A 25,641-nucleotide genomic window follows, 5' to 3' on the forward strand; every position below is an offset into this window, starting at 1 on the left:
AATCAAACTCTTTATTAAAGTTGAATCAGTGGTGTATTAACGCCTAGGCCTAAGGGCCGCAAATTTGCAGGGGTGGCAAATTTATAATAGCAGCCAGATGCTGCTTCCCCCGGTGCTGGTTCGCGCCCTCTAGCCTGGCCGCTCCCTGCCCCTATTGGTCCCCTTCCCTAAATCCCCACCCCGGCCCCTCTCCTGAGCATGTTGCATTCCCCCCTCTTTCCTGCCTCCTTCGTGAAGCTGTTTCGCGCGCAAGCACTGGCAGGGAGAAACAGGACCCAGCAGCACACTCGGGAGGAGGCGGAGGTGAGCTGCAGTGGGGCGGGTGGGAGCTCCTTCGGTGGGAGGGCGACAATTATTTCAGGGCTTAGGGGTGGCAAAATCATTAATCCGCCATTGAGTTGAATCACTTGATTCAGTAAATATTAAATTAATTTATCTAATTTGTATTGTAAATTTTAAATATCACTGCACTTTCATAGACGCACAGGGCTGGAAGAGATGTTGAGAGGTCATCAAGTCCAGCCCCTTGCACTCAGGCAGGACTAGGTAAACCTAGACCAGTCCTGACAGGAATTTGACCAACCTGTTCTTAAAAAGCTCCAATGATGGAAATTCTGCAACCTCCCTTGGAAGCCTGCTACAGAACTTAGTTATCCTTATACATAGAAAGCTTTTCCTAAATCTCCCTTGCTTCAGTTTTTGACCATTGCTTCTTATCCGACCTTCAACTCACATGGAGAACAATTGATCAGCATCCTCTTTATAACAGCCCTTAACATATTTGAAGACTTTATCTGGTTCTCCCTGAGGCTTCTTTTCTCAAGACTAAACATGTCCAATTTTTTTAACCTTTCCTCATAGGGCATATTCCCCTGTATACACCCTGTACACAATTGTAATATTTCTACAAAGTATACCTTGTAAGGTATCATTTGAAAACTCATAATTTGCTGGTTAGTATTGGCCTGGTAAAATGTGTGGCAGTATTGATTTGAAGTTATAAGATTCCCCCCGGTGGTGGTGGTGGTAACACATGCCCCAAACCCCACAGCCCTGCCCAAACAGAAGTTGGCGAACTTTCTTGGCTTATGCAGTTGTGATACACTATAACCACTGGATTCTTTTCAGCAGTACTACTGCTTAGCCAGTTATTTCCCATTTTGTAGTTGTGCATTTGATTTTTTTTTCTTCTTAAGGGTAGTATTTTGCACTTTATTGAATTACATCTTATTGATTTCAAACCAGTTCTCTAATTTGTCAAGGTCATTTTGAATTCTAATCCTGTCCTCCAAGGTGCTTGTAACTCCTCCAAGCTTGTTATCTGCAGATTTTGTAAGCATACTATCCACCCCATTATCCAAGTTTACTTATTAAAATACTGAATAGTACAGGACCCCTGCAATATCCCACTGTGTATGCCTTCCCAGCTCAACAGTGAACCATTGATAATTATTCTTTGAGTACAGTCTTTCGACCAGTGGTGCACTCACTTTTTATAGTAATTTAATCTAGAAGACATTTTCCTAGTTTACTTGCTTATGAGAGTGTTGTTTGACTGCATCAATAGTCTTACTTAAATCAAGATAGATCAGGTCTACTTCTCCCACACCTCCACTCCCCCATGCATCTGAAGAATTGGGTTTTTTACCCCTGAAAGCTTATGCCCAAATAAATATTAGTCTTTAAAGTGCCATGGGACTCCTTGTTGTTTTTATGGATACAGACTACACCTCTGATACTCTGTATCTGTTTTCTTTTGGTCATAAGATGGCTGTTTTGTAATTTGTGTATCTTTTGCAGCACTGAGAACATTGTCATCACTTCAATTAATTAATGAGATAGCTTTGGTTTTTTGCTGGGGTTGGGGCTTGAAATTAATTAGAAAAACCTCAGGCTGGTACATTTATAATTATGTAATATATATATATATATATATAAGAGCACATAAGCACAACAGTGTAAGACACCTGGTAGTGTAATGTGATCTGGTAGCAAAATACCCGCTGAGTTGCTGTGCAACCCATGACATGTCTGTGTAACATGATGGGTGACTGTGATGGGGTGGGGTAATATGTAAGGTATGACATTGTGCCTGGTGGCGCTGTAACACCTGCTAGGTGAAATGGCAATAGGCAGTAGCATAACCTGTAGCAAGTGACAACTGACGAGGGGAGGTAGATGCCATCGTGCCAACTCTTAATGATTTTATCACAAGTCTTGCAATATTTGGTGTTTTATTTAAAGCCACAGTTCCTGGAGGCAATGATTGAGAATCTCAACTTTCTTTTTTGTTCTTAAAGTACAATTCTAACCCGGGGGTTGCAGAGAGCAGCTCCATCAGGGTGGCCCTAGTCCCCCCCCCCCCCACCCCCCAGCAGCTCAGAAAGCAGATATGCCCAGGCATAATTTTTTTATTTAAAGACTGAAAAAAACAACCACTCTTGTCTCATGATATTTTGAGGCCTGATTTTTTGAACACGGGGCCCGGACATGGCTATTGGAGACTGAGCCTAGGGTGAGAGGCTCTAGCTCAGGGGTCGGCAACCTTTCAGAAGTGGTGGGCCGAGTCTTCATTGAGTCCCGGGAAGGTAAGGTTTTCACGTGCCAGTCAATACATGTTAACGTTTTTAGAAGGTCTCTTTCTATAAGTCTATAAGGGTACAACTACACCCTAGTATGTCCAGTAAATTAGGTTTTTAAAATGTTTAAGAAGCTTTATTTAAAATTTAAATTAAAATGCGGAGCCCCCCCGGACTGGTGGCCAGGACCTGGGCAGCGTGAGCGCCACTGAAAATCAGCTCCCGTGTGCCGCCTTTGGGACGCCAGCCATAGGCCGCCTACCCCGGCGCCCGCGTAGGGCAGGAGGCCTGACTGAGCCGTGCCCGACTGGACTGGGGCCGGGGCGGGAGGTGCCGAGGCCTGAGCTGCGCCAGGCTGAGGCCCGGCTTCCTCGCCTGGGCCCAAGTGGGACGGAAGGCGAAGGCCCGCAGCCAGTCGCTCGGCTCTGGGCCTTGAAGCCGCCGGCGAGGGCGACCTCCTGCAGGGCCACCCACCCACGGGCAGCGGCTCTCGCAGGGTCCTGTAGGGGGCACTGCGGCGGGCCGGGCGGGAGGCGCCGCTCTCGTGGGCGGCAGAGGCCTCGGACTCGCTGGCCGCCGCCCGGCCGGAAGGTTCCGCTGTTGCCTGGCGACCGCGTGTAAACAGAAGGGGAGAGGCGGGGAGCGGCCCGCCTCCGCCTCCGTCTCCGCCCGCGCCCAGCAGCAGGTGGGTTTGCCGCGGCCCCGCGGGTCGGTGCTTCCCTTCCCAGCCCTCCGAGATGCCGCAGCCTCTCCTGGGCCTGGCAGCGGCCGGGCCGGCGCGGGGGCCTTCCCCAAGGGGAGAGGAAAAGGGAGAAAAGCTGGACACCTCCCCCCCCCCCCCGGCCCGGTAGGAGCCTCACGCTGCCCGTCCCGCTCGGGCTTGGCCCCGGGCACCGGCCAGTAACGCTGCTCAGCCGAGGAGCCGCGCCCGGGAGGAGCGGCCTGATGCCCGTGTCGCAGGCCGGGCGCTGAAGAAGGATGGAGGAGTTAAGCAACGTGCCCAAGGCCGGTGGCAGAGCCAGGTCTGGGAGCCAAGTCTCCTGGGTCCGCCCAGGTCTGCGCCCTGTTTTAGCAGGTGGCCCTCGAGCACCGGGTTAGGGAGCTACAATGGCATTCCCAAGGGGTTGCTGGCACCACACCACGTAGGGGCTGCTATGCTGGGGACCCCTTTCCAAACACCGTGCAGCAAAGCGGCTTTGTTGGTAGCTGAACCCAGGCTTAGTCTGGGGATGATTTCTGCACCCGGTTTTAATAATAATAATTAATTAAAATGATAGAGCAGAGACACAAACTGTGACATCTGCATGTCTATTATGACTATGGTTATACGAGTAATTCATAATAGACTTCTTTAAAATTATGTATTTATATTACATCCCTGTGCTAGTCTGTCTTTCGGATTGTGGTGTGTGTCTGGCGGAGGATGGAGAAATACAATATTTCAGATAATAAGTAAATATATTAGCATAATATTGGCACTAGGTGAACAAAGGAAGAGCTTTTAGCCATATTCTTGCATTAAATATTTCAGTTGCTAGATATTAACATGAAAGCTCTATGAACCCAGAAGTCGGATCTCCTGATTCTCATTTTAGAGATCTGATCCCCTATTAATGAAAGGCTCTGCACTCATTGTGTTTTCCACAACTTTCCAAAATTCTTTGTGATAACAAGGTAATGGTCCATGGAGGTAGTTTTTTTTTGTTTGTTTAATAATGTAAAAGCTAATACATTTGGCAGGTGTAAATACTGATTTATATTTTGGTTAGTGGTTTCTAAAGAGCTCATGATATTTTCATTCAGACTAAAAACAATTCTGTTTAGAAATAATTTAGAAAAACAAAAAATATTTTATTTGTGTGGACTGGGGTTTGCTTGTGCTGAGCCATCAGACAATAGAATTCTTTCTACTCTGCATACTACAAACGGTTGTACCTGTGCTCTATGCTTGTAGAGAGACTCTATTCTGTGCATTTGTAAACCACAGTCAGGTTTCTTTAAAGACTTTTTTGTCTATGCTGAAAATGTTTAGAAGTGATCTTATAAAATATTTCATCTAATACCCCTGTTGTCCCAACTCTGGACTCTCCTGTGTTTGAGAGTTTTGTGTGCTTTTTTTTTAATTAAAAAAAGTTCAGTAACCAACAGTGTACATAATATTGTTATGAAACCCTAATTAAGTTCCTTATATAGTGGAATCATCTCTCTTTCTATAAACAGGCACTATTTAAATAATAAATCCTTCTTCCCCATCCGTCCCATATAGTAGCTACAGTACAATGCCAATTGGAATCCACTACTTGTTCTGCTTTCAGTTTGATTCCTGGGGCACTCATTTCCACTCACTGTTGTCATTTAAAACAGAATTAAATACTTAAATAGGGGTCCAGTTTATAAAATAGTGAAAACATCTTTTAGACCTTTGGATCCATCTCTCTGCAACTGCAGAATATAGTTCATGAAAAGTGATCATGACAGTGAACATATCCAAAACTAAAGTGATACTAAATTTGAGGTTACACCAAACCTCAAGAAGAAGCTAGTTATAAATCTTTTATTTAGGCTTTGATTCTAAAGTATAAAAGGCAGGAAATCCATACATACTATTTATATGACAAGCTGGCCTTTATGTATTCCTATATATGAAAGTCTAGCAAACAGTGCAACCCACAAGAACTACTTATTCCCCTCATTTCTGCTCTCATGGGACTCTTGAAACTGAAGTGGTTGTGGTCACGCAGCCTTTCCATAACTTAAACTCTGAACCTTTGGTGTCCTGAGAGGGTGTCCATCCATGCCTGACAAACTCAGCTTTCCAGAAGGTTCTTGAAAGTAGCTGTGGGAGGGGGTACATCCCATAAGAGTGAATATGCAGAGGGCAACACAAGGAACCACATAAGTTATATAAGTGCTATAAGTTACCTGTTTTCAAAAAACGAAATGAAAACAAAAAACAAAACTGTCATTTTAATTAGGTAGGTACTTAACACTGATTAAAAAGGCCTGACTTCTGCTTCGGGCTTCTTAAAGTATAATAATCAGAGAAGTATTTAAAATCACACCTTCTTGTCATATGCAACTAATCTGTTTCCCATGTGCTTTTCAAGTCCTGTCTACTTATCTTAGTTAAGTGGAAGACATTTTTAATGTGCTTTTACTTCTGTTTCCCCTACAGAGCTAATATAGCTGTTGGAGAGTGAGTCGGATTAATTCTGAGCACGTGCTTCATCAACATACTTGGTAAGTAAGCTCTCATGGCGCTGTCTCTATTACTTAATGTAGAGGTTCTCAACCTTTTTGAAATTATGCCATCCTCCCACACAACTCTTTGTTTTAACTTGGAGCCCCACTCCTCCTCTCCCAGTCCTTATAAAATGGGACTTTCCAATGTAATCTAGGTGGAATTGGGGCTATTAGTACATTGATTCCAAAAAAGGGAATTCTACTTGAAATAAATCAGTCCTTTAATCATGGTAACTGTGCATAGGCTAGGAAACCTTTTAAAAGCACATACCTTAGTATCCACAAAGTTTTCAGGGCAGTATTTCTCAATTTCAGCATTGAAGAGTGCTAGTGGGCATTGCGCTATGTCGCAATACCACTCAGTGAAATTTGTCCTAGCCACCCCACTGTCAGATGGTGTGGCAGATGGGCTAAATTTCACTGAGTGGTGTTGCAATCCTGTGAGTGAATGGGAAGGCTCACTGTACCCCCATAGAAAGTATAGCAAGCCTCTCCGGGGGGCATGTCCCCTGTTTGAGAATAGCTGACTTAATGTAATCATGCCATGTCCAGAAAGAAGACCACTTGACTTTCAGATTCCAGGTCGAATTGGCTGGTCTGGTAATTAAGGCGGGGGGGGGGGGAGAAATTACCTATAAATTGAAGGAATATGGGACTGGAGCCTTCTATGCCATTTTTATAGGACAGAAACTCGCTCAGTTTAGTTAACTTTTTCCAAAGTGGAAAGTTAAGTAAGTCACTGGGAAATGAACTTCTGTTCACTGTGTAATTCAGAAAACTTTGTTTCTTAGATGCAGAAGATTGAGAATGCTGTGAAGACAAGAACCATAAGAAAATTTTTCAGGTTAAGTGTTAAAATTGGAGGCTGTCATGGAAGAGATTCCAGTTAAAGTTGCTGTAAGAATAAGACCTCTGCTTTCCAAAGAGATTCTTCATAACCATCAAGTATGCATGAGATTGGTCCCAAACACACAACAAGTTATCATTGGGAAAGACCGTGTCTTCACGTTTGATTTTGTATTTGGCAAAAATTCAACCCAAGATGAAGTTTATACAACTTGCATTAAGCCTTTAGTGGTTTCTTTGATTGAAGGATATAATGCTACAGTTTTTGCTTATGGACAGACAGGGTCTGGGAAGACGTACACCATTGGTGGAGGTCACATTGGTATGTTTTGGAAAGTTTAATTTGTTTTTGTGATTTGTGACTAGTGTACTTGCCTAAACCAAATAAATAATACATGGAAGGCTATGTGATAGTTGTGAAATAACTATATTTTACAGGTGTATTTTTAAACACCTGAGGCGAATAGTTGTTCAGGCTGGCTGTTGGGTTTTTGTTTGTGTGTGGGGTTTTTTGTTTGTTTTTGCTGCTTGATTGACTTTTCCCATTAGAACACTGGGCTGGCTTCACTTGCAATAACTAATTCCAACAACTGTGTCTAGGCAGCATAGAGAGCACTACAGTGTATCTATATCTGAGAAGTTTCTACAGTGTTCATTGCCACAGTATCTAAACTCTGTGCTACTGACAGAAAACTGTTAAAAGGCTAATGGAGAACACTACTATAAACTAATGTACTCTATCCTAAACATCAGTGAGATGAGCTATCCAGAACGGGTTTACCTTAAATTAGACTGTACTCAAGAACCCTGAGAAATGTCATATGAAGTGCTTTTCCTTCACACACCCCCTACATTAAGTCAGTGCCAGACACTGATATGAGGTTGGTTGGAGCTTCTGGATTTGATCCACATTTAAAATAGGATTGTTTTAGATGTGCAACTATTTGCTCTCATCTTCCAAATTTAATCCCAGCCTGTGCTTGAGCATTAAGATCTCATTTATTTTAACCTGTTTGCTCTCAACTTTATTAGGTATTAACTAAAAAAAGCAATGGTGAGCAAATCTATCTAATCTACTCTAGGTATTTCTAGCATATCCATCACTATAGTACTTGAGTGCCCAGAATATTTTTGTAATCTTCAAATAATTCATTTGCGCTCCATGAGAATCTGAATACTACATTCTGAACAATGTAGAGTCTGCTTACATCTTTATCTAAAGTAAGAGTTGAGAAAATATTATTTTAGCATTAGTATATTAATGAATCTGAGTGAGTCTAAGCCATTGTAATATACACTTCCTTTTGGTTCCCTCAGCATGAAAATTACACAAATGTAGCCTCTCCTTAGACTCAAACTGAGTGTAATGAAGTTTGCAGTTATTTTCATTTACATGTTGACGATGTCAGGAGGTAGGAAGTACACCACCTTAGACTCCTTTAGACTCGCCTATGAATTTGGCCCTCTGTCTTCATCTGATGGTCTAAAAAAGGATACACTTTTAGTATGAGATCAGTATCATAGAGATCAGAATTTTGGCTTAAAATGGCAAACATCTGATCTTTTTTGGGGTAATTTTGCCAGTAATGACAACTCCCTTAACCATCATCATTCTGAGTTATCAGACATATTATTATTATTGGAATTCTATTCCTGTTAGAGCGTGCTGCTGCTGCAGAATTTTATAATAGAAAACAAGATTGTAAGACATTTCTTATTTCAATGTCTTCATGGTTCAAGATTACAGATTAGACTCCTGCTGTTTAAATATTGGCGACATCATCAAGTAATCAGCATATTATTCTAAAATATGGAAAATGGTCTCTTTTATCTTTCCGACTAACTGGGTCTTACTATCTTTTTTTCTGTGTTTAAATTGAATCATCTGAAGATTAGATTCCCTCCCTTGACCATGTTCACTGCTTTCAGGTGTTAATTCTCCTTATAGAAAATCCCACATTATAACATGGCAGTTCTTTTTTTAATTTCACCTTTCCAAGTGGATATATATAGATTATTTTAAAAATCTCACTAAAAATTAAAATCCTCCTTATTCTTTCTTCTCTTTATTCTTTTAATTTCTTGTCATCTTTTGACTAACCATGGTTATTGAATATTAAGTCTGAGTTACCTAGAAGTATTAAATAGCAGGTGCCACAGTACAAAGCTGTTCAAAGCTCAGCAGTTTTTTTCATATATACCTATTGAGTCACTGATGGGTGGGACAATTTCTAATTTTCTTAGTTAGAAGGAGTGAGCCACTCAGAAGCCTCTCATCAACCCCCAACCAATTTCCGTACTGTGCAATAAGTAACATCTGAGATCCTTTCTGATATTTAAAAGCAGGAGTTTGACATGGCATTGGTGAGCTGTATGTTGGTTGAAAGAACAAGAAGTGTTCCTAAATATTGTCTCCTATTTCCAGCACATGGGAACTTACTGAACTACTGTTGTACCCTTATTGGAGCAAGAGGTATCTACTGAAAATTGAGGTTGTTGTAAAATTGTGCAATATCCTGGCCATCAGTAATCACTGAGTGAAATGTGGCTCATGAGAAATATAGGTTTATAATAGTGATGCATTTGACTCCTGAACCACCCATCATGTTGCCCTCCAGTTTATATTAACAAATAATTTATTGGAGCTTGAATATGAATCCTGTTAAGGATTATAAACAAATATTCAGCCATTCAATAGTATTGATATATTGTGACTTTTTGACAGGACTAAATTCTTCAGATTCATGGGTGGCTTAGCGCTACTGGCCACAGACTTTTGTTCATGTTTCAGAAGTTTAAACTTTATAGTTTATACTAAAGATATATTCACTGCAAGTCTGGTGACATTTCTGTTTATATTTTAGCATTGGTTGGAGAGGATGAAAAAGGTATTATTCCACGTGCTATACAGGAACTATTTCAGAGCATCTCTGAAAACCATAATATTGACTTCAGTGTGAAAGTATCTTATATAGAGGTCTACAAGGAAGAACTCAGAGATCTGCTGGAGTTAGAGACTTCTATGAAAGATTTACACATCAGAGAAGATGAAAAGGGAAACACAGGTAGAGAAGCCTATTTGAACTCAAAAATGTATTAAATTTGCTCCTATTTATATGCTTGAAAGAATATTTCGTTCTAAGTGCAAGTTTATGAAAGCAAATGCAAATGTTCTTGTCTTCTCTTAAAAGAAAAAGCACTTATTAATTACAGATATTATGAAACAAGAGGGGAGGTCTATTGTAGGGATGCATTTTATTGATAAATGTAAAGTTCATCTTGAATGGTCTGATACTGAGATAAACTGCTGGTCTTGGTGGCTTTGAAATGGATGAATGCCAGAATGCTCTTGGTGAAGCACGGGTTTTTGAACAATAATCCATCAATACATTTTAAACTTTTGTGCAGGGATCAGTTACTCTTCTTTAGTACAATCATTTATGCATGTAAATTTCTAATCAGCCTCAGTTGACCACATATCCTTCTATGGCAAGCTCTTTCCATTCATCAGTAAAATCCTGGGGAAAATCTATCTCAGACAGTAATATTCTTTATTACTTCTGTATTTTCGACTATCCAATTAAACAGAGACCTATGAGGTATGGAAGCTGTTCAGAAAATCCTTGCTCCTTAAGCAGCATATTATGGAATCGCTACCACAGTGTTCTAGTTACGGCTGAGAAGCAATTTCTATTATAAGCATCTATTTTCAGTCTGTTTTAACTGGGGTGGGGGGGAATTATCCTTTTGAACTGAGATTTCTCATTCTTGTTCTTAGACCAGGTCAAGTTTGTAAAATTCCATATAGCTGTGTTTAAGTTATTCAAGCATGAAATCTTTATCACCATTAAGATAAATTTTTTTACACATTTGGACTTTTGTTTTTGTTTTGCCCTGATGAATTAAACATAGCTTCTTTTGTAGTTCATTATTTTGAGCTTGCTCTGACAGCATCCTCAAAGATAGCAAATGTATTGGCTGTAGAAATGTTGTTTTCAAATGAAGTAAAATTCTGTGGTATACATGGGATACACCAGTGGCTCTCAACCTTTTCAGGCTACTGTACCCCTGTCATAAATATAAAGGGAAGGGTAAACACCTTTAAATCCCTCCTGGCCAGAGGAAAAACCCTTTCACCTGTAAAGGGTTAAGAAGCTAGGATAACCTCGCTGGCACCTGACCAAAATGACCAAAGAGGAGACAAGATGCTTTCAAAGCTGGAGGGGAGGGAGAAACAAAGGTGCTCTCTGTCTGTGATGCTTTTGCCGGGAACAGAAAAGGAATGGAGTCTTAGAACTTAGTAAGTAATCTAGCTAGATATGCGTTAAATTCCGTTTTGTTTAAACGGCTGATAAAATAAGCTGTGCTGAATGGAACGTATATTCCTCTTTTTGTGTCTTTTTATAACTTAAGGTTTTGCCTAGAGGGATTCTCTATGTTTTGAATCTGATTATCCTGTAAGGTATTTACCATCCTGATTTTACAGAGGTGATTCTTTTACTGTTTCTTCAATTAAAATTCTTTTTAAGAACCTGATTGCTTTTTTCATTGTTCTTAAGATCCAAGGGTTTGGGTCTGTGTTCACTGATGCAAATTGGTGAGGATTTTTATCTAGCCTTCCTCAGGAAAGGGGGTGTAAGGTTTGGGAAGATTTTGTGGGGAAAGACGTTTCCAAGCAGGCTCTTTCCCTATTATATATTTGTTAGACGGTTGGTGGTGGCAGCAATAAAGTCCAAGGGCAAAAGGTAAAATAGTTCGTACCTTGGGGAAGTTTTAACCTAAGCTGGTAAAAATAAGCTTAGGGGTTTTCATGCAGGTCCCCACATCTGTACCCTAGAGTTCAGAGTGGGGAAGGAACCTTGACAACCCCTTACGGAAGTCTGATTTGTCTTGCGTACCCCCAAGTTTCACCTCACTTAAAAACTACTTGCTTACAAAATCTGACATAAAAAAAAGTGTCACAGCGCATAATTACTGAAAAATTGCTTAATTTCTCATTTTTACCATATAATTATAAAATAAATCAATTGGGATATAAATATTGTACTAACATTTCAGTGTATAGTATATAGAGCAGTATAAACAAGTCATTGTTTGTATGAAATTTTAGTTTGTACTGACTTTGCTAGTGCTTTTTATGTAACCTGTTATAAAACTAGGCAAATATCTGGATGAGTTGATCTACCACCTTGGGGTATGTGTATCTCTGGTTGGGAACCACTGGGATACACTGTTTTTTCCTAATTTCTCATAAGGCAACATGGCACAATACTCCCTTGCACATGGGGCCCAATTTTTCAGTATGGCATCATCTTGTCCTCCAGTTTCGCACTCAGTTCTTTCGTGTATGCACAGACCTGTATGTATGACATTTGAAGAGCTCAGTAGTCAGGAAATTCAAATTCAAATTAATTGCTTGAAGTAAGTGTTACCTAGATGTAATAAAGTATAAACATTAATACCCTCTGGTCCAATCCTGCAAATTAGCCTCTGAATAGTTCATTGACTTCAGTGGGACTACTCACATGAGTAAAATTACTCACAAATGTAAGTGTTGTATTAGGCTGATAGACAATAATACAAATATAAAGGTATAAAGTGACAAAGTTGTGAGAACCATAACTTTGAATTTTCTATCTTTTGTTTGTTTAAAGTCTTCACTGTAACCTTGCATTTGTTGTTTTTTGAATTGATTTAAATAAAGTCTCAACAAGCATTTTTTTGTAAAGTAAAAATGCATTTTTTAACAGTACATATATATTTTATACATACGCTACAGATTTAATATGAGTATGTAGTGCTTTCATTAATATAACTTTTTCTTGTAGGTATTTGCTGTGAGCTCATATGCTAATGTGAACTTGTACACATTATTATAGCTAATTTTATTTGCTAGATTTTTAGTGTATTTTTTTGTGGATTAGTTTGACTATTCATGACTTTATCTAAAAACTGTTTTTCTGTAAACTTTTGCTGAGAACCTAGTGTTAACACATTATTCATGCTTTCTTGGGCTTGATGTTTGTAGTGATTGTTGGTGCCAAGGATTTCCAAGTGGAAAGCGTGGATGAAGTGATGAGCCTTTTAGAAAGTGGGAATGCAGCTCGCCACACAAGTACGACACAAATGAATGAGCACTCCAGCCGATCTCATGCTATTTTTACCATCAATATTTGTCAGCAACGACCTGCACAGTCTCTGAAAAATGTAGCTGCTGCGCAAGATTTCTCTCTGAGATCAGGCCAGATCATTGCTTCTAAGTTTCACTTTGTGGACTTGGCAGGATCAGAAAGGGTGACAAAAACAGGGAACACTGGTGAACGGTTCAAGGAATCAATTCAGATCAATAGTGGCTTATTGGCTTTGGGAAATGTGATAAGTGCTCTTGGAGACCCAAAGAGAAAGAGTGTACATATCCCATATAGGGATGCTAAAATTACTCGTATTCTGAAAGACTCCTTAGGAGGAAACGCCAAGACGGTCATGATAACATGTATAAATCCATCCTCATCTGACTTTGATGAGTCTTTAAATTCCCTCAAATATGCCAACAGAGCCAAGAATATTAGAAATAAACCAGTTGTAAACTACAACCCTGAGCGGGACCGGATTGATGAAATGGAACTTGAGATCAAGTTGCTCCGGGAAGCTTTGCAGAATCAGCAGGTTAGTGTAATGAACCGTGCTAGCCAGGGATCACAGGATATGAGTGAAGATAGGACTCGAATTCATTCTCTTGAAGAGCAGCTTTCCCAGCTTCAGGTGGAATGTTTCAACTACAGAAATTGCATAGAGGAAGCGTTTCCCTTTTTAGTTGAACTAAATGATATTTCCAGCCTAACAAGGCGTCAACAAGAGAAGCTGCAGGATTGGATCAACATGGCACAGGAGCTAAGGAAGGTAGCTCTCGTCATGCCACGAACTGATAGTGGAATTGGAAGTGATCAAGAAGAGCCACATCATATCACAATTCTTCAACTGAAGAGGGAACTAAAAAAATGCCAGGTATGAAACTATAACTTATTAATTTAAGTATTGTTACATGAAAGGGTAGCCACCTAGTAGAATTCACATTAGACTTTTAAAATTTTAAAATCCTTAACTCTATCATCTGCATTTTATCTAGAGTTTGATCTAGTTAAATAATAGCAGCATTGCAAAATTCTGTTTGCCTGCTCACCTGGGTGAGTTATTCATTTTGATAGGTGATTAAAACATTAATCATCATTGCGTTAGAGGTGGGCAAATAGATCTCATGCTCGGGTTAATGAATTTTCATTACAGCTTTAAAGAGCTTGAATAACAGTATGATGCCCGCTCATTCGTTAGTTCTTTCCTTTACAGTGATAACTGAAGCTGTCAAGTTAACTGAGAAATCTCATTTTATATGCTACCAGTATAACTCAATGTATCAAACCCACAGACAAGTTGACAACATAGGTCATCTGACGCCAAGTTGTATCCACTCTACCTACTTACTTTGCCTCAGCACTGTAGTGTCAAGTATCAGTGTCTAACCTAGTACTTATTATTAAGCCAGTCCTTTGCAAGAATAATAAAAGCTATCCTTCAAAACAGGGATGTCAATTAATTGCAGTTAACTCACTTGATTAACTCAAAAAAATTAATCATGATTAAAAAAAATTAATCACACTTATAACAATAGAATAACAATAGAAATTTATGAAATATTTTGGACGTTTTTCTACATTTTCAATATTGATTTCAATTACAACACAGAATACTAAGTGCTCAGTGCTCACTTTATATTTTTTATTACAAATATTTGCACTGTAAAAATGATAAAACAAAAGAAACAGTATTTTTCAATTCACTTCATACAAGTACTGAAGTGCAATCTCTTTATCGTGAAAGTGTAACTTATAAATCTAGACCTATTTTTGTTACATAACTGCACTCAAAAACAAAACAGTGTAAAACTTTAGAGCCTACAAGTCCACTCACTCCTACTTCTTATTCTGCCAATCACGAAGACAAACAAGTTTGTTTACATTGACATTATTTACAATGTCACCTGAATGTGAGAACAGGTGTTCATATGGCACTTTTGTAGCTGGCATTGCAAGGTATTTACATGCTAGATATGCTAAATGTTTGTATGCCCCTTCATGCTTCGGCCACCATTCCAGAGGACATGCATCCATGCTGCTGATGTTCGTTTAAAAAAAAAAAATGCATCAATTAAATTTGTGACTGAACTCCTTGGAGGGGAGAATTGTATGTTTCCTGCTCTGTTTTACCCGCATTCTGCATATATTTCATGTTGGAGCAGTGTCGGATGATGACCCTGCACATATTCATTTTAAAAACACTTTCACGGCAGATTTGACAAAATGCAAATAAGGTACCTATGTGAGATTTCTAAAAACAGCTACAGCACTTGACCCAAGGTTTTAAGAATCTGAAGTGCCATCCAAAATCTGAGAGGGATGAGGTGTGGAGCATGCTTTTAGAAGTCTTAAAAAAGCAATACTCCAATGCGGAAACTACAGAACCTGAACCACCAAAAAAGAAAATCAACCTTCTGCTGGTGGCATCTGACTCAGACGATGAAAATGAACATGCGTCAGTCAGCACTGCTTTGGATCATTACCAAGCAGAACCCATCATCGGTATGGAAACATGTCCTCTGGAATGGTGGTTGAAGCCTGAAAGGACATGTGAATCTTTAGCGCATCTGGCACGTAAATATCTTGCAACATCAGCCAGAACAGTGCCATGCAAACACCTGTGCTTGCTTTCAGGTGACATTGTAAACAAGAAGCAGGCAGCATTATCTTCTGAAAATTGTAACCAACCTTGTTTGTCTGAGTGATTGGCTGATCAAGAAGTAGGACTGCGTGGTGTTGTAGGCCATAAAGTTTTACGTTGTTTTACTTTTGAATGCAAGTTTTTTTTTCTACACAATTCTACATTTGTAAGTTCAATTTTCATTATAAAGAGATTGCACTGCAGTACTTATGAGGTGAATTGAAAAATTTTCTTTTTGTTTTCACAGTGCAAATATTTGTAATAAAAAATAAAGTGAGCACTTTACACTTTGTATTCTCTGTTGTAATTGAAATTAATATATTTGAAAATGTAGTAAATCTCCAAAAATATTTAAAATAAATGGCATTCTATTGTTTAACAGCACAATTAATTACAATTAATTTTTGATCGCTTGACAGCCCTACTTCGAAAATAAAAATACCTGACAAAAATCTGTTTTTCTTTTAACTGTCAAATCCTTAGTTGACTGAGAGCTGTAACACTCAAGAAAAAAAAAGTTTCTCAAAACTGCAGTTTTTTTCTTGTTATCCATTAGGTTTTCTTATCATAGCACTCTTTGGATGTGTACTTCTATGTTACATATCAGCCTTCTGCTTTTTGGTGCCATACCATTTCTTTTCAATTCTCCTGCTGAGGTGAGAACTTTGAAGAAGGTATGAGATTCCCAGCAGGACTGCTATCTAGGAGGAGGTGAGAGAGGACTCTTGTGCTGGCAACTTTGAACAGTTCTTTCTCAGAGGCAGACATAAGGTTGCAGCCTTTCAGCTCATAATAGTGCTAGACAATGACCTGCTGAGAGAGACTAGCTGTTGTTTTCTCTACTATTAATTAAGTCAGGTCAGAATATGAAGTGGAGAATTCTCGGTTTTCAGTGATTGCCTGGAATCTGAATGATGTTACAGGTCCAATGTGGGCCAGAAAATTGAAGTGTCAGTTAACGTTTGAAGTGATGGAGACACTTCAGTGCTTTGATGCACACGGTCAGAATAAAGTTCTATCTTGTAATGGTTCATAAATCGCTTGGATGATCAGTTTAAATAATGTTAACAATTGGCCCATCTCAGTGTATTTGGCAGCAAGAGGTAGGTAGAACAGCTGTAACCAGTCCTGGATCATCCAGATGACTCAGGCCTGTTCTGCATGTGGGTGGTAGAGTTGCTTTTTGGATGTAGAGCTCATGTAAACAAACCTCTGGCCCCTAATCAGCCTTGTACATGCCCTATCTAACGCCCTTCTCTCTGCTATGGTCCTGGGGAATCCCTCATCAGTTCAGTGGCAGGAGAAATGGAAGAGGCATACTTTTGTTTTGTTTTTTTTATTGGGGTTTGTATATGCCTCTGTGCGTGGTTTGATCTGAGCTGTGAATCATCAATCCCCATAATTACTAGGTGGGACATTCTCAGACCCCTTTCCACCCACAATCTCTTTTCTTGGATGGTATGTCTGTTTTGAAGCTGTTCCTTTTTAAGGGTCCTTTGGCTAATTGTCATTTAGCTGGAGAGGTACCTAGTCTTTGCTGTAATTGCAACTGAGGCACTGAAAATGCTCTGTGCTTTCCTGGAGTCATCCACCAGTGCTAAGTTGCAATATGTGATAATTGGGGTGGAATGACTTTCTGTGAATCTGCTCTGAGAAAAGAATGGTTTTGGGGAGCCCGTTGGGTGTAATAGCCTCATCAGAGAGACTTCTTTCTCCCTCCTCTCCCGCCCCCCCCTTCCCCCCCAGGATCTACGAAGCATCCATGGATACAGAGCTCAAGTACACTATGCAGCTACTGCAGCACTCTTGAAGTTTCTTAGACCAACATTGGCTCATACACCTGTAAAGACATCAAAAGAAATTTTCAGGCCTATTCTGACTTTATTCATGTGGTTATCATCACAGTTGTAGAACAAGGAAGGCAGTGTTAGTTTCTTAACTATTTTATGAGAGATTTGCACGACTCTTGCAGTTAAAATGCGTGGATCTTGTGACTAAATTTTAATGCATGCTGAAAGCAGCATTGTATTAATATACCATTGCATACAGTAGTTCTGGTTACTGGCATTTTTCTTAGGGAGTGTAATGGCATGCACCTACCTCTTGCGAGCATCCCCTTCAGGTTGGGTGTGACTGAAGTCTTTAAACAGTCCTAGCCCTAGTACCAGGCCGTACTCCCAGGGCTTCTTCCCTGGAGGTAATGGTTTTGGCCTAGCTGGGCCCCAACGTAATTCTTGGGGTTTATCACTGTCCAATTCTAGGCCATTTCCCCAGTGGCCTATGGCGGTCGGGGAGGGAACCCGGGCCCACCCACTACTCCAAGTCCCAGCCTAGGGACCCTAAGAATAGCAGCCACACGCCACTGTGTCCCTTTAACAAAAGTTTTTTCAATTTCCTGGGCCACTTCCACATGGCCCCAGCCTTCACCAATCCTTCAACCTTACCTTAAGGCTCTTCTATGTTCAGGTCCAGCAGCCAGCCAGGGGCTCCTTTTTGCTCCCCCAGTTCCTGCCAGCACTGAGCTGTCCATGATACTGCAGTTCTCTTTGACCAGCCAAGAGCACCAGTTGAACTCCTCTAGCTCCGGCAAGGAATTGACTCTGGTCTGCACTGCAGTTCCTTTTATACTGATTGGCTAGCCCCTTTGCAGTGTCCCAGATTCACCATGTCCCACTCAATCTGTCTATGCATCTTAGAGGACCTCTCTACTGCTCTTTTCCTGGGACGGGTGTCGCAGGACCCTGAGGCCTCCAGCTGGGGGCCTCTGGGCCTATTCCACCCCGTCACATGGAGAAAGGAACTTATCAAAAAAAGTCAATAGATGATGAATAAAACTGAGGGAATAATTGGAGATAATGCATCTTCAAGATCTACTAGAATCAGCACATCATATATGGAAAATCTGCCAATGATATACCTTGTGAAATTTTGTTCAGATCTGCTTTCCTTAACACCAGATGAAGAATCTCTTCATTATTCTGTTGTCAGAATAACACCTTTCCTATCCTCATCCCATCTCTTTTTTGTTATCTAGCAGGCTTTAGCTACAGACGAAGAAGTATTCGGTCAAAAGGAGCTTGAGCTGAAGGTATTACAGGATCAAATACTGACAATGATACAGGAAAACCAAGAACATCTAGAATCTCTTAAAGAGGCACAAGAAACAAATAAATTACAGGTAGGTTTTCCTCTTGCACATTTTACTGTGTAAGTTTGGTTCAAATAAGATGCATATTAGAAATTAAAATTTGGGCCATATTTTGCAGCCCTCAGGCAAGTTATTTTCTTATCAATGAGAATTTTGTCTCAGACTGTACTATTTATTCCTTAGATTCCATAACTGTGACCAATTATGAGAAAATTATCTTTGTCTAGTGACTAAAATACAGGACTGAGATTCAGGAGATCTGTATTCTAGTCTACCAGAGACTTACTGCATGACCTTAGGTGAATCACTTAATGTCACTTGTTCCCTGTCCCATCTGTAAAACAAGAACAGTAATATTTACCAACATTACTGGAGAGTAGTGTCTCTTAATTCTTCAATATTTGTAAAGCTTTTTGAGATCTTTGGATGGAAGGGGTTATAGAAATGTCTGTTGTATTATAATACTAAAAAGTTTAGAGGTGAAATCTAGGCGCCACTAAATTAATTGAAGTTAATGGGAGCTTTGTCAATGGGACAGGATTTCAGCCTAAATATATAGGAAGATTTGCTAACACAGGAATCAGGGTAGCGTAGTGGAGACACTACTTTCCCCTCCATTTGGAGCATTTCTCAATAAAATAATTATGATGGTTTAGTCAATTGCCTGGTAGCCAGAGGTCCATCAGATTACAAATGGAATTTTCAGTATATTTCTCCTAAAATTGACTGTCTCCTAGGATCCACAAATATTACCATCCCCTAAAACTTATGAAGAAAATAAGTTGTAAATATTCCAAGTATGGGAGAATCAGTGCTGTTCTCCTCATTCTCCTTTTTCTGTCTTTATCCCATCTTATCTTCCCTTCTCCTCCTCCCTCTGTTGATGTCTTATGAGCAGGTCACTGAGTAATGCGACATAAAAGGCGAGTAAGCCAATTATCATCTTCTTCCTCTCTTGCTCCTTCTCTTCCTTTTCTGCAATTTCTGGTGAGGCACAGGTAGTTTTTACCTTGACTAGCTACACTGAGGTAAAAACTACCTGTGCCTTGTCTCTACTGGGATTTTACGCTGAGATAGCTATCTCAGCATAAAATCCATTTTGATGTAAAAACACATCTGTTTTCAGTGAAGATACAGAGGTTAAGAGATTTGCCTAAATCACACATCAAGACAATGGCAGACCCAGGATTAGAATTTTTGGAGTTCCTGGCTAACTTGTAAGTTCACTAAATCATCCCTTTCTATTTAAAATAAAAATAAAAATAAAATCTATGAATCAAATAGTTTTTAATGACAGGTTTCAGAGTAGCAGCCGTGTTAGTCTGTATTTGCAAAAAGAAAAGGAGTACTTGTGGCACCTTAGAGACTAACAAATTTATTTGAGCATAAGCTTTCCTGAGCTACCGATGAAGTGAGCTGTAGCTCACGAAAGCTTATGCTCAAATAAATTTGTTAGTCTCTAAGGTGCCACAAGTCCTCTTTATAGTTTTTAATGGCATTCACAGGAATATGTGATTTGATTGGCACTTAAAATTGGATCAGAACTATAAAAGTAAATTGCAGTACATACACATGGTATTATGTGCAAATATCATATCTTATGCAACTGAATGTTGCCTGACACTTCCCATTATAAGACCCTATTTTCAATAGCTTATAAACTTTCCAAACTTAAATCGTTTGGACTAAAATTTTCCATGTTGGGTGTGTCTGATTTATTTAGTTTATTTATTTTAATTTCAGCTGAAACATTTCAGTCATTTTTGAGAATGAAGTTAGGGGAAAATAAATTATTTTTCTGTGTTAAAAAGAAATTCTTACAAACATTTAGCTGATAAGTTCTACTGCTACTGTGTTTTGGAGGACGGACTTGAAATTTGGCAGGGGATTGCCCTGTTATTCCCATGGAAAAAACATTTAAATCTCGCCAAGTTTTAATCCTTTGAAAATTGTAAGTTTGCACATGATCAGTAGAAACTTTTAGCTGCATTTTGCAGCTAAATTTCTCAAAGATTCCATGTATACTGAGACTGCTCCACCCTGGGGAATCAGGGTCTGAGCAAGACTTCCCATGCAGCTGCTTCTCCTGGTTGCTATGAGCCAGTGTGGTGCCAGGCACTGGAAGTAAGAGCAGGGAGACTGTCTTCATTGTGATCCCCCTGTTCATACGCAGGCAGCATCAGGAGGACATAGCTTGTCTATGGCTACGTTTACATTGCATGCTTTTTTTCAGTGACATGTACCCCCATCCAATATGGGTTTAAGTAGCAGTGTAGACAGTGAGACATGACAGGCAAGGAGATTACAGACCTGTGTGAAGGGTGAGGATATGTAGCCAGCTACATAGCCTATACGGTTCTCTGCTCGCCCAAGCCAGGCCTTCCCGTCTACATTCCTATTTTTAGCTGTGTAGTGCCTGCTGCCTCCCCACTGCTGGAGCATTTTCCCACTACAGGAAAAGACTAGCAGTAAGGAAAGGATCTGGCAGGTGGGAAAGCAGCTCCCCACTGCTAGAACTGTTCCCCGCTGCAGGGAAAGACTCCGACAGCAGGGAAAGTCTCTGGCAAAGGACAGGCAGCAGGGAAAGGCTCAGACTCAGATGAGTAAGAAAGAAACAATCAAAATAGGATAATATTATACATGTTTTATAATTAAATATCTTCATATTGACTGTCTTTTATTGACTGTCATATTAACTTCTCCACTGTTAGTTACCCGGTTTTTGTAGGTATTATGAAAGATGTGGATCTTGGTGAGGGATTTGAAGAAAGGTCAGATAATTACTTAATGGATCAGTTCAGAGATGATGCCTTCTGAATAAGGGGCAGTTTTGAACAATGCACAAAGACTGTTGTGGGAAAGGCAGATAAGTAGGTTCTCCAGACTAGCATCATTGGCAGAGTTGTGTGGAGCAGGCAAGATCAAACCAAAGTCCTGATCCTGCAAATGTTTATGTACATACTTTTATTTATATGAGTTCACTTACTTGAATGGAACTACTTGTTGAGCAAACATACACATGGTGCTTTAGGATCAGGCTCCAAGGTTGCAACTTCCATTTTGAATATCAATTTTGGCTGACTCATATTTTGTTCTTTTCCAGTTATGCATTAATAAAGCAAATATAGACTCATAAGTATCCCCTCCAGCTCTTTTAATCTTCTTGTAGAACATACCTGAGATGGGTCTTTCTGAAAGGGTTAATGACATGTTTTTAACAAACCTTTCTGAAGTTTGTTCATTATGTGGTGCATATTTTTAGATTAATTTAATTAAAATTATGTTTTAGAATTCAAAGATTTTGCAATCAACTAACGCCTCCATCAAATTTTCTATTTGAAATTAGCACTGGTGCATTGCATAAACTTATGCCTTGCAAGAGAATTTAGGTTCAGTGTGCTACACCAAACACAGCACCCTGCTAATAGCTTTACCATTCAAACCAATGTGTTTGTGGTTAGAGTAATGTAAATATAATGTAGAGCTGGCACCTAACAGGGTTTTTTTTGTTTGTTTGTTTTTGAGAATGAGAAAATGGTGGAACAGCAACTCCTTATAGATCAGCTGAAAGATAAGTTAGAGAAGCTTACTGTGACTACAGCCTCATTATCCAGAGGTGCTTGTGGAGATGGGCCAGCTGCTGTGACATCTGCAAGAAGACCATATAGTGTGCCACTCACTAATAGTTTAGTACATTCCATTCATGTGGCTACAGGACTGGAGTCCCGAAAGGTAATGACTAAACACATTTTTTTTATTTTTTTCCTTCATTTTGTAATTAATTTGATTTTGGTACAAGAGTTGAAAGGAGATACTAACAGTTGCATTGACATTTTCTGTTTATATCCCATTAAAGAGTGTGAAACATTAATTTCTGATCTGTGGTAACGTACACAGCACCAATTTATCCAGTACAAAAGGGGTGCACTCCTGAGTGGGCCTTTAGGTGCTACTAAAATACAAATAATTACTAATAATGATATATTTATTCTGTACTAATTCCAAAAAAAGAGTGCTATGTACTGACTTGCCAGTGTCCCATTCTGTAACAGTTGGAACAAAATTCTCAAAAGTATCTCCATAGATTTTTCCAAAAAGAAATCCAGAAAACTTACACAACCCCCCTCATTGTTTGCATGCAAGTGCAGGTTTTAGCAGATTTGTGTATGAAGTTGTAACGAGGCTGGTTCTGGTGGGACCCAACTGAGAGTGCCAATTCAGGACAAACTGCTTAAAGCAGGGCAGTTACAGCCCAAGGCTGGGGTTTTTCCACTCTAAGGCAAACCAAACCAGCCAGACAGAGAGGACTTTGGTTTTACCCCACTGGCTAACCACAAGTCACACAAGCAATTCCTTAGACACTCCAGTTTCCAAGTATCACTACCAGTGCCACTCGTTATGGGGACAGATGGTTATGAAAACCAATACCCCAGTAAAAGAAAAAAGGTTCTCTCGATCCCAAAGGACCAAGCCCCAGATCCAGGTCAATATACAAGTCAGATCTTACCCACAAATCATGCGGTTGCCAATCCTTTAGAATCTAAAATCTAAAGGTTTATTCATAAAAGGAAAAAGGTATAGATGAGAGCTAGAATTGGTTAAATGGAATCAACTACATACAGTAATGCCAAAGTTCTTGGTTCAGGCTTGCAGCAGTGATAGAATAAACTGCAGGTTCAAATCAAGTCTCTGGAGAACATCCACAGCTAGGATGGGTCTTTCAGTCCTTGGTTCAAAGCTTCAGTGTAGCAAAGTTTTTCCAGAGGTAAGAAGCAGGATTGAAGACAAGATGGAGAAGCTGCAGCAGCTTTTTATATTCTCTTGCCGTGTGGTCTTTCTTTCTTTGTTCCAAAGACAAGCTGTCCATCACATGGCATGGAAAAACCTCAGAGTTCTGTCCATAGGCATGTCCTTGCATACCTTGCTGAGTCACAAGGCGTGTCTGCCTTCTTTCAATGGGTCAGTTGTATAACTGATGGTCCTTAAGGGGCCATCCAGCAGGCTAGACCTAGCTGACACCAACTTGTCTGGGATGTCACCCAGCAGCATAGCATAAATTTGAAATACAGACGGTCTAGAGCCAATATTCATAACTTCAACTACAAAAATGATACACACATGTAGACAGCATAATCGTAATCAGCAAACCATAACCTCGTCTTAGACACCTCATTTGACCCCCTTTATGTAAGAGCTGGTGCCACTTCAGGACCTTGGTTGCAATGATGATCTATATGGTTCCAGATTATGTCAATAACGTCACAGAAGTCCATTTGAAAAATCAGCCCTTAATATTCCTAGCTTTCTGCAAGTGACTTTACCCCCGATTTTATTTTTGGGGTCTCTTGGAAGGTACACACCAGCCCTCCTACTTATTCACTGGCCCGAGTAATGGCTGGATTTCAGACTCGCAGGCAAATTATATTGGGTCATATAGAAGACCAAGATGAAGTCCTTCACTGCCACTTCTCTGATCATAGTGATGAAGAAGAAAGGAACACAGACAGCAAAAAGAAATCAGCATTTAGGTAATCTTTTTGTTGTTGTTTTATTAAGTCTTTAAAGCTTTCACTCAGAAAGAGGTATATTACTGCCAAATACTGGCATATCATGAAGCCAGTTTACAGTGTCATTTTATGTAAATTTGTAGAACCTCCTGACATCACAAAATAAGTGAACACAATAGGTATTGCTAATGACCTACTCTATTCCATTTAACATAGCTTTAGATTGAATGCTTCTTCACTTTAAGTATGTCTTGATCCACGGATCTACTTGCAGGACCTGAAGGAAGCAGGTGGTGGTAAAAGTAGATTTACGACACACATGCAAGCCTTTGTAGATTCGGGACCTAGTGCATTAGGACTATATAATCTGGTATGAAATTTTTAAAAAATCATAAATTTGGAATATGGCTTGTTTTTTAATTTCTTTTCTTAGGCGTTCCATAAACCGCACATGGACACGAAAACAAACTCTTCTTTGTTCTCCCCTTCAACTGACTGATCTACAGTTCCAAATGCACAAGTCCAGTTTATCAAATGAAACCATACTGCAGACTGACACTGTCACAGGTAACAATTACAAATGGAAATTATGAGATACTAACGTATGCTTATGTCACACCATGAAAACTTACATTTTTAATGTTATTAATCTTTTCATTCAAACATGGACTTTAAAATAAAAATACTTTTGATGTCCTCATTTGGAATTGTTTTTAAATACTTTTTTCCTGAAATATATGTGAAGTACATTCATGTTCTTACTGGTTGGTGCTTTAAAAATAATATTTAGCATTTATATAGTGGGCCACATATCCAGAGCATTGTACAGATATTTAATTAATCCTCACAACACCTTTGTTAGTGATGGAGGTAAGTTGTATTATCCCTGTTTCACAGATAAACTGAGACAGAAAAGCGAAGCAACTTGTAGAAGGCCACATGTGGCTGTAAGTACATTATTCGCTCCCCTTTGGGTCATGGAGCATCAGTGGGTATGTTAGCCAAGGACCTTTCTTTCCCAATTTAGTGCTCCTATTCTGTATCCTGTCCTGATTTTGTGCAGATGGCAGGTGGTGAGGAAGAGACTCCCTGTATCCTGTCTTTCTGATTCCCTCCCCAGTGTATATGCAGAGAATAGGCCAGGATTTTGTCTTCTGGATATATAGCATGTTCCCGATCTTTCTTCTCAGCATTGCCCCTTTCTTTCAAGGTGAAGAGATTGAATGCCATCCTAAGAGTCGTGTAATAAACATGCAGAAATTAAAGAATTCAGAGCTGAGACTCACCGAGGCCAAGCAAAAGATGAGAGAACTTGCACTTAATATCAAAATGAAGGAGGAACTCATTAAAGAAATAGTAAAAACAGGTAAGTAACTTGTGTAAAGCACATTTTAATTCAAAACATACAGTAGAACCTCAGAGTTATGAACACCTCAGGAATGGAGATTGTTCGTAACTCTGAAATGTTCATAACTCTGAACTAACTGTTATGATCTTTCCAAAGTATACAATTGAACATTGACTTAATACAGCTTTGAAACTTTAC

General features: G+C 39.7%; 1 protein-coding gene across 12 annotated transcripts in view; it reads left to right on the top strand.

Moving 5' to 3' along the window:
• Window positions 1-3,140: 3,140 nt before the first annotated feature.
• KIF27 (kinesin family member 27) overlaps window positions 3,141-25,641 on the top strand; it is a 39,316-nt gene continuing 16,815 nt past the window's right edge. For 2 of the 12 annotated variants that reach the window (XR_006281627.1, XR_006281626.1), the window contains exons 1-10: window positions 3,146-3,264; window positions 5,755-5,823; window positions 6,614-6,990; window positions 9,533-9,733; window positions 12,697-13,673; window positions 18,475-18,618; window positions 22,114-22,320; window positions 23,941-24,116; window positions 24,529-24,662; window positions 25,306-25,461. Coding sequence is in view for 10 of the 12 variants with exons in the window: in XM_043515119.1 (XP_043371054.1) it covers window positions 6,693-6,990; window positions 9,533-9,733; window positions 12,697-13,673; window positions 18,475-18,618; window positions 22,114-22,320; window positions 23,941-24,116; window positions 24,529-24,662; window positions 25,306-25,461 (2,293 nt within the window). In the remaining 2 variants the exon portion in view is untranslated. Of the gene's footprint in view, window positions 3,655-5,754; window positions 5,824-6,596; window positions 6,991-9,532; window positions 9,734-12,696; window positions 13,674-18,474; window positions 18,619-22,113; window positions 22,321-23,940; window positions 24,117-24,528; window positions 24,663-25,305; window positions 25,462-25,641 lie in introns of all 12 variants that reach the window. The other 10 variants (XM_043515119.1, XM_038403277.2, XM_043515118.1 and 7 more) reach the window with 10 other exon arrangements.

Source organism: Dermochelys coriacea, chromosome 5, assembly GCF_009764565.3.
Source record: "Dermochelys coriacea isolate rDerCor1 chromosome 5, rDerCor1.pri.v4, whole genome shotgun sequence".
Lineage (NCBI taxonomy): Eukaryota > Metazoa > Chordata > Testudines > Dermochelyidae > Dermochelys > Dermochelys coriacea.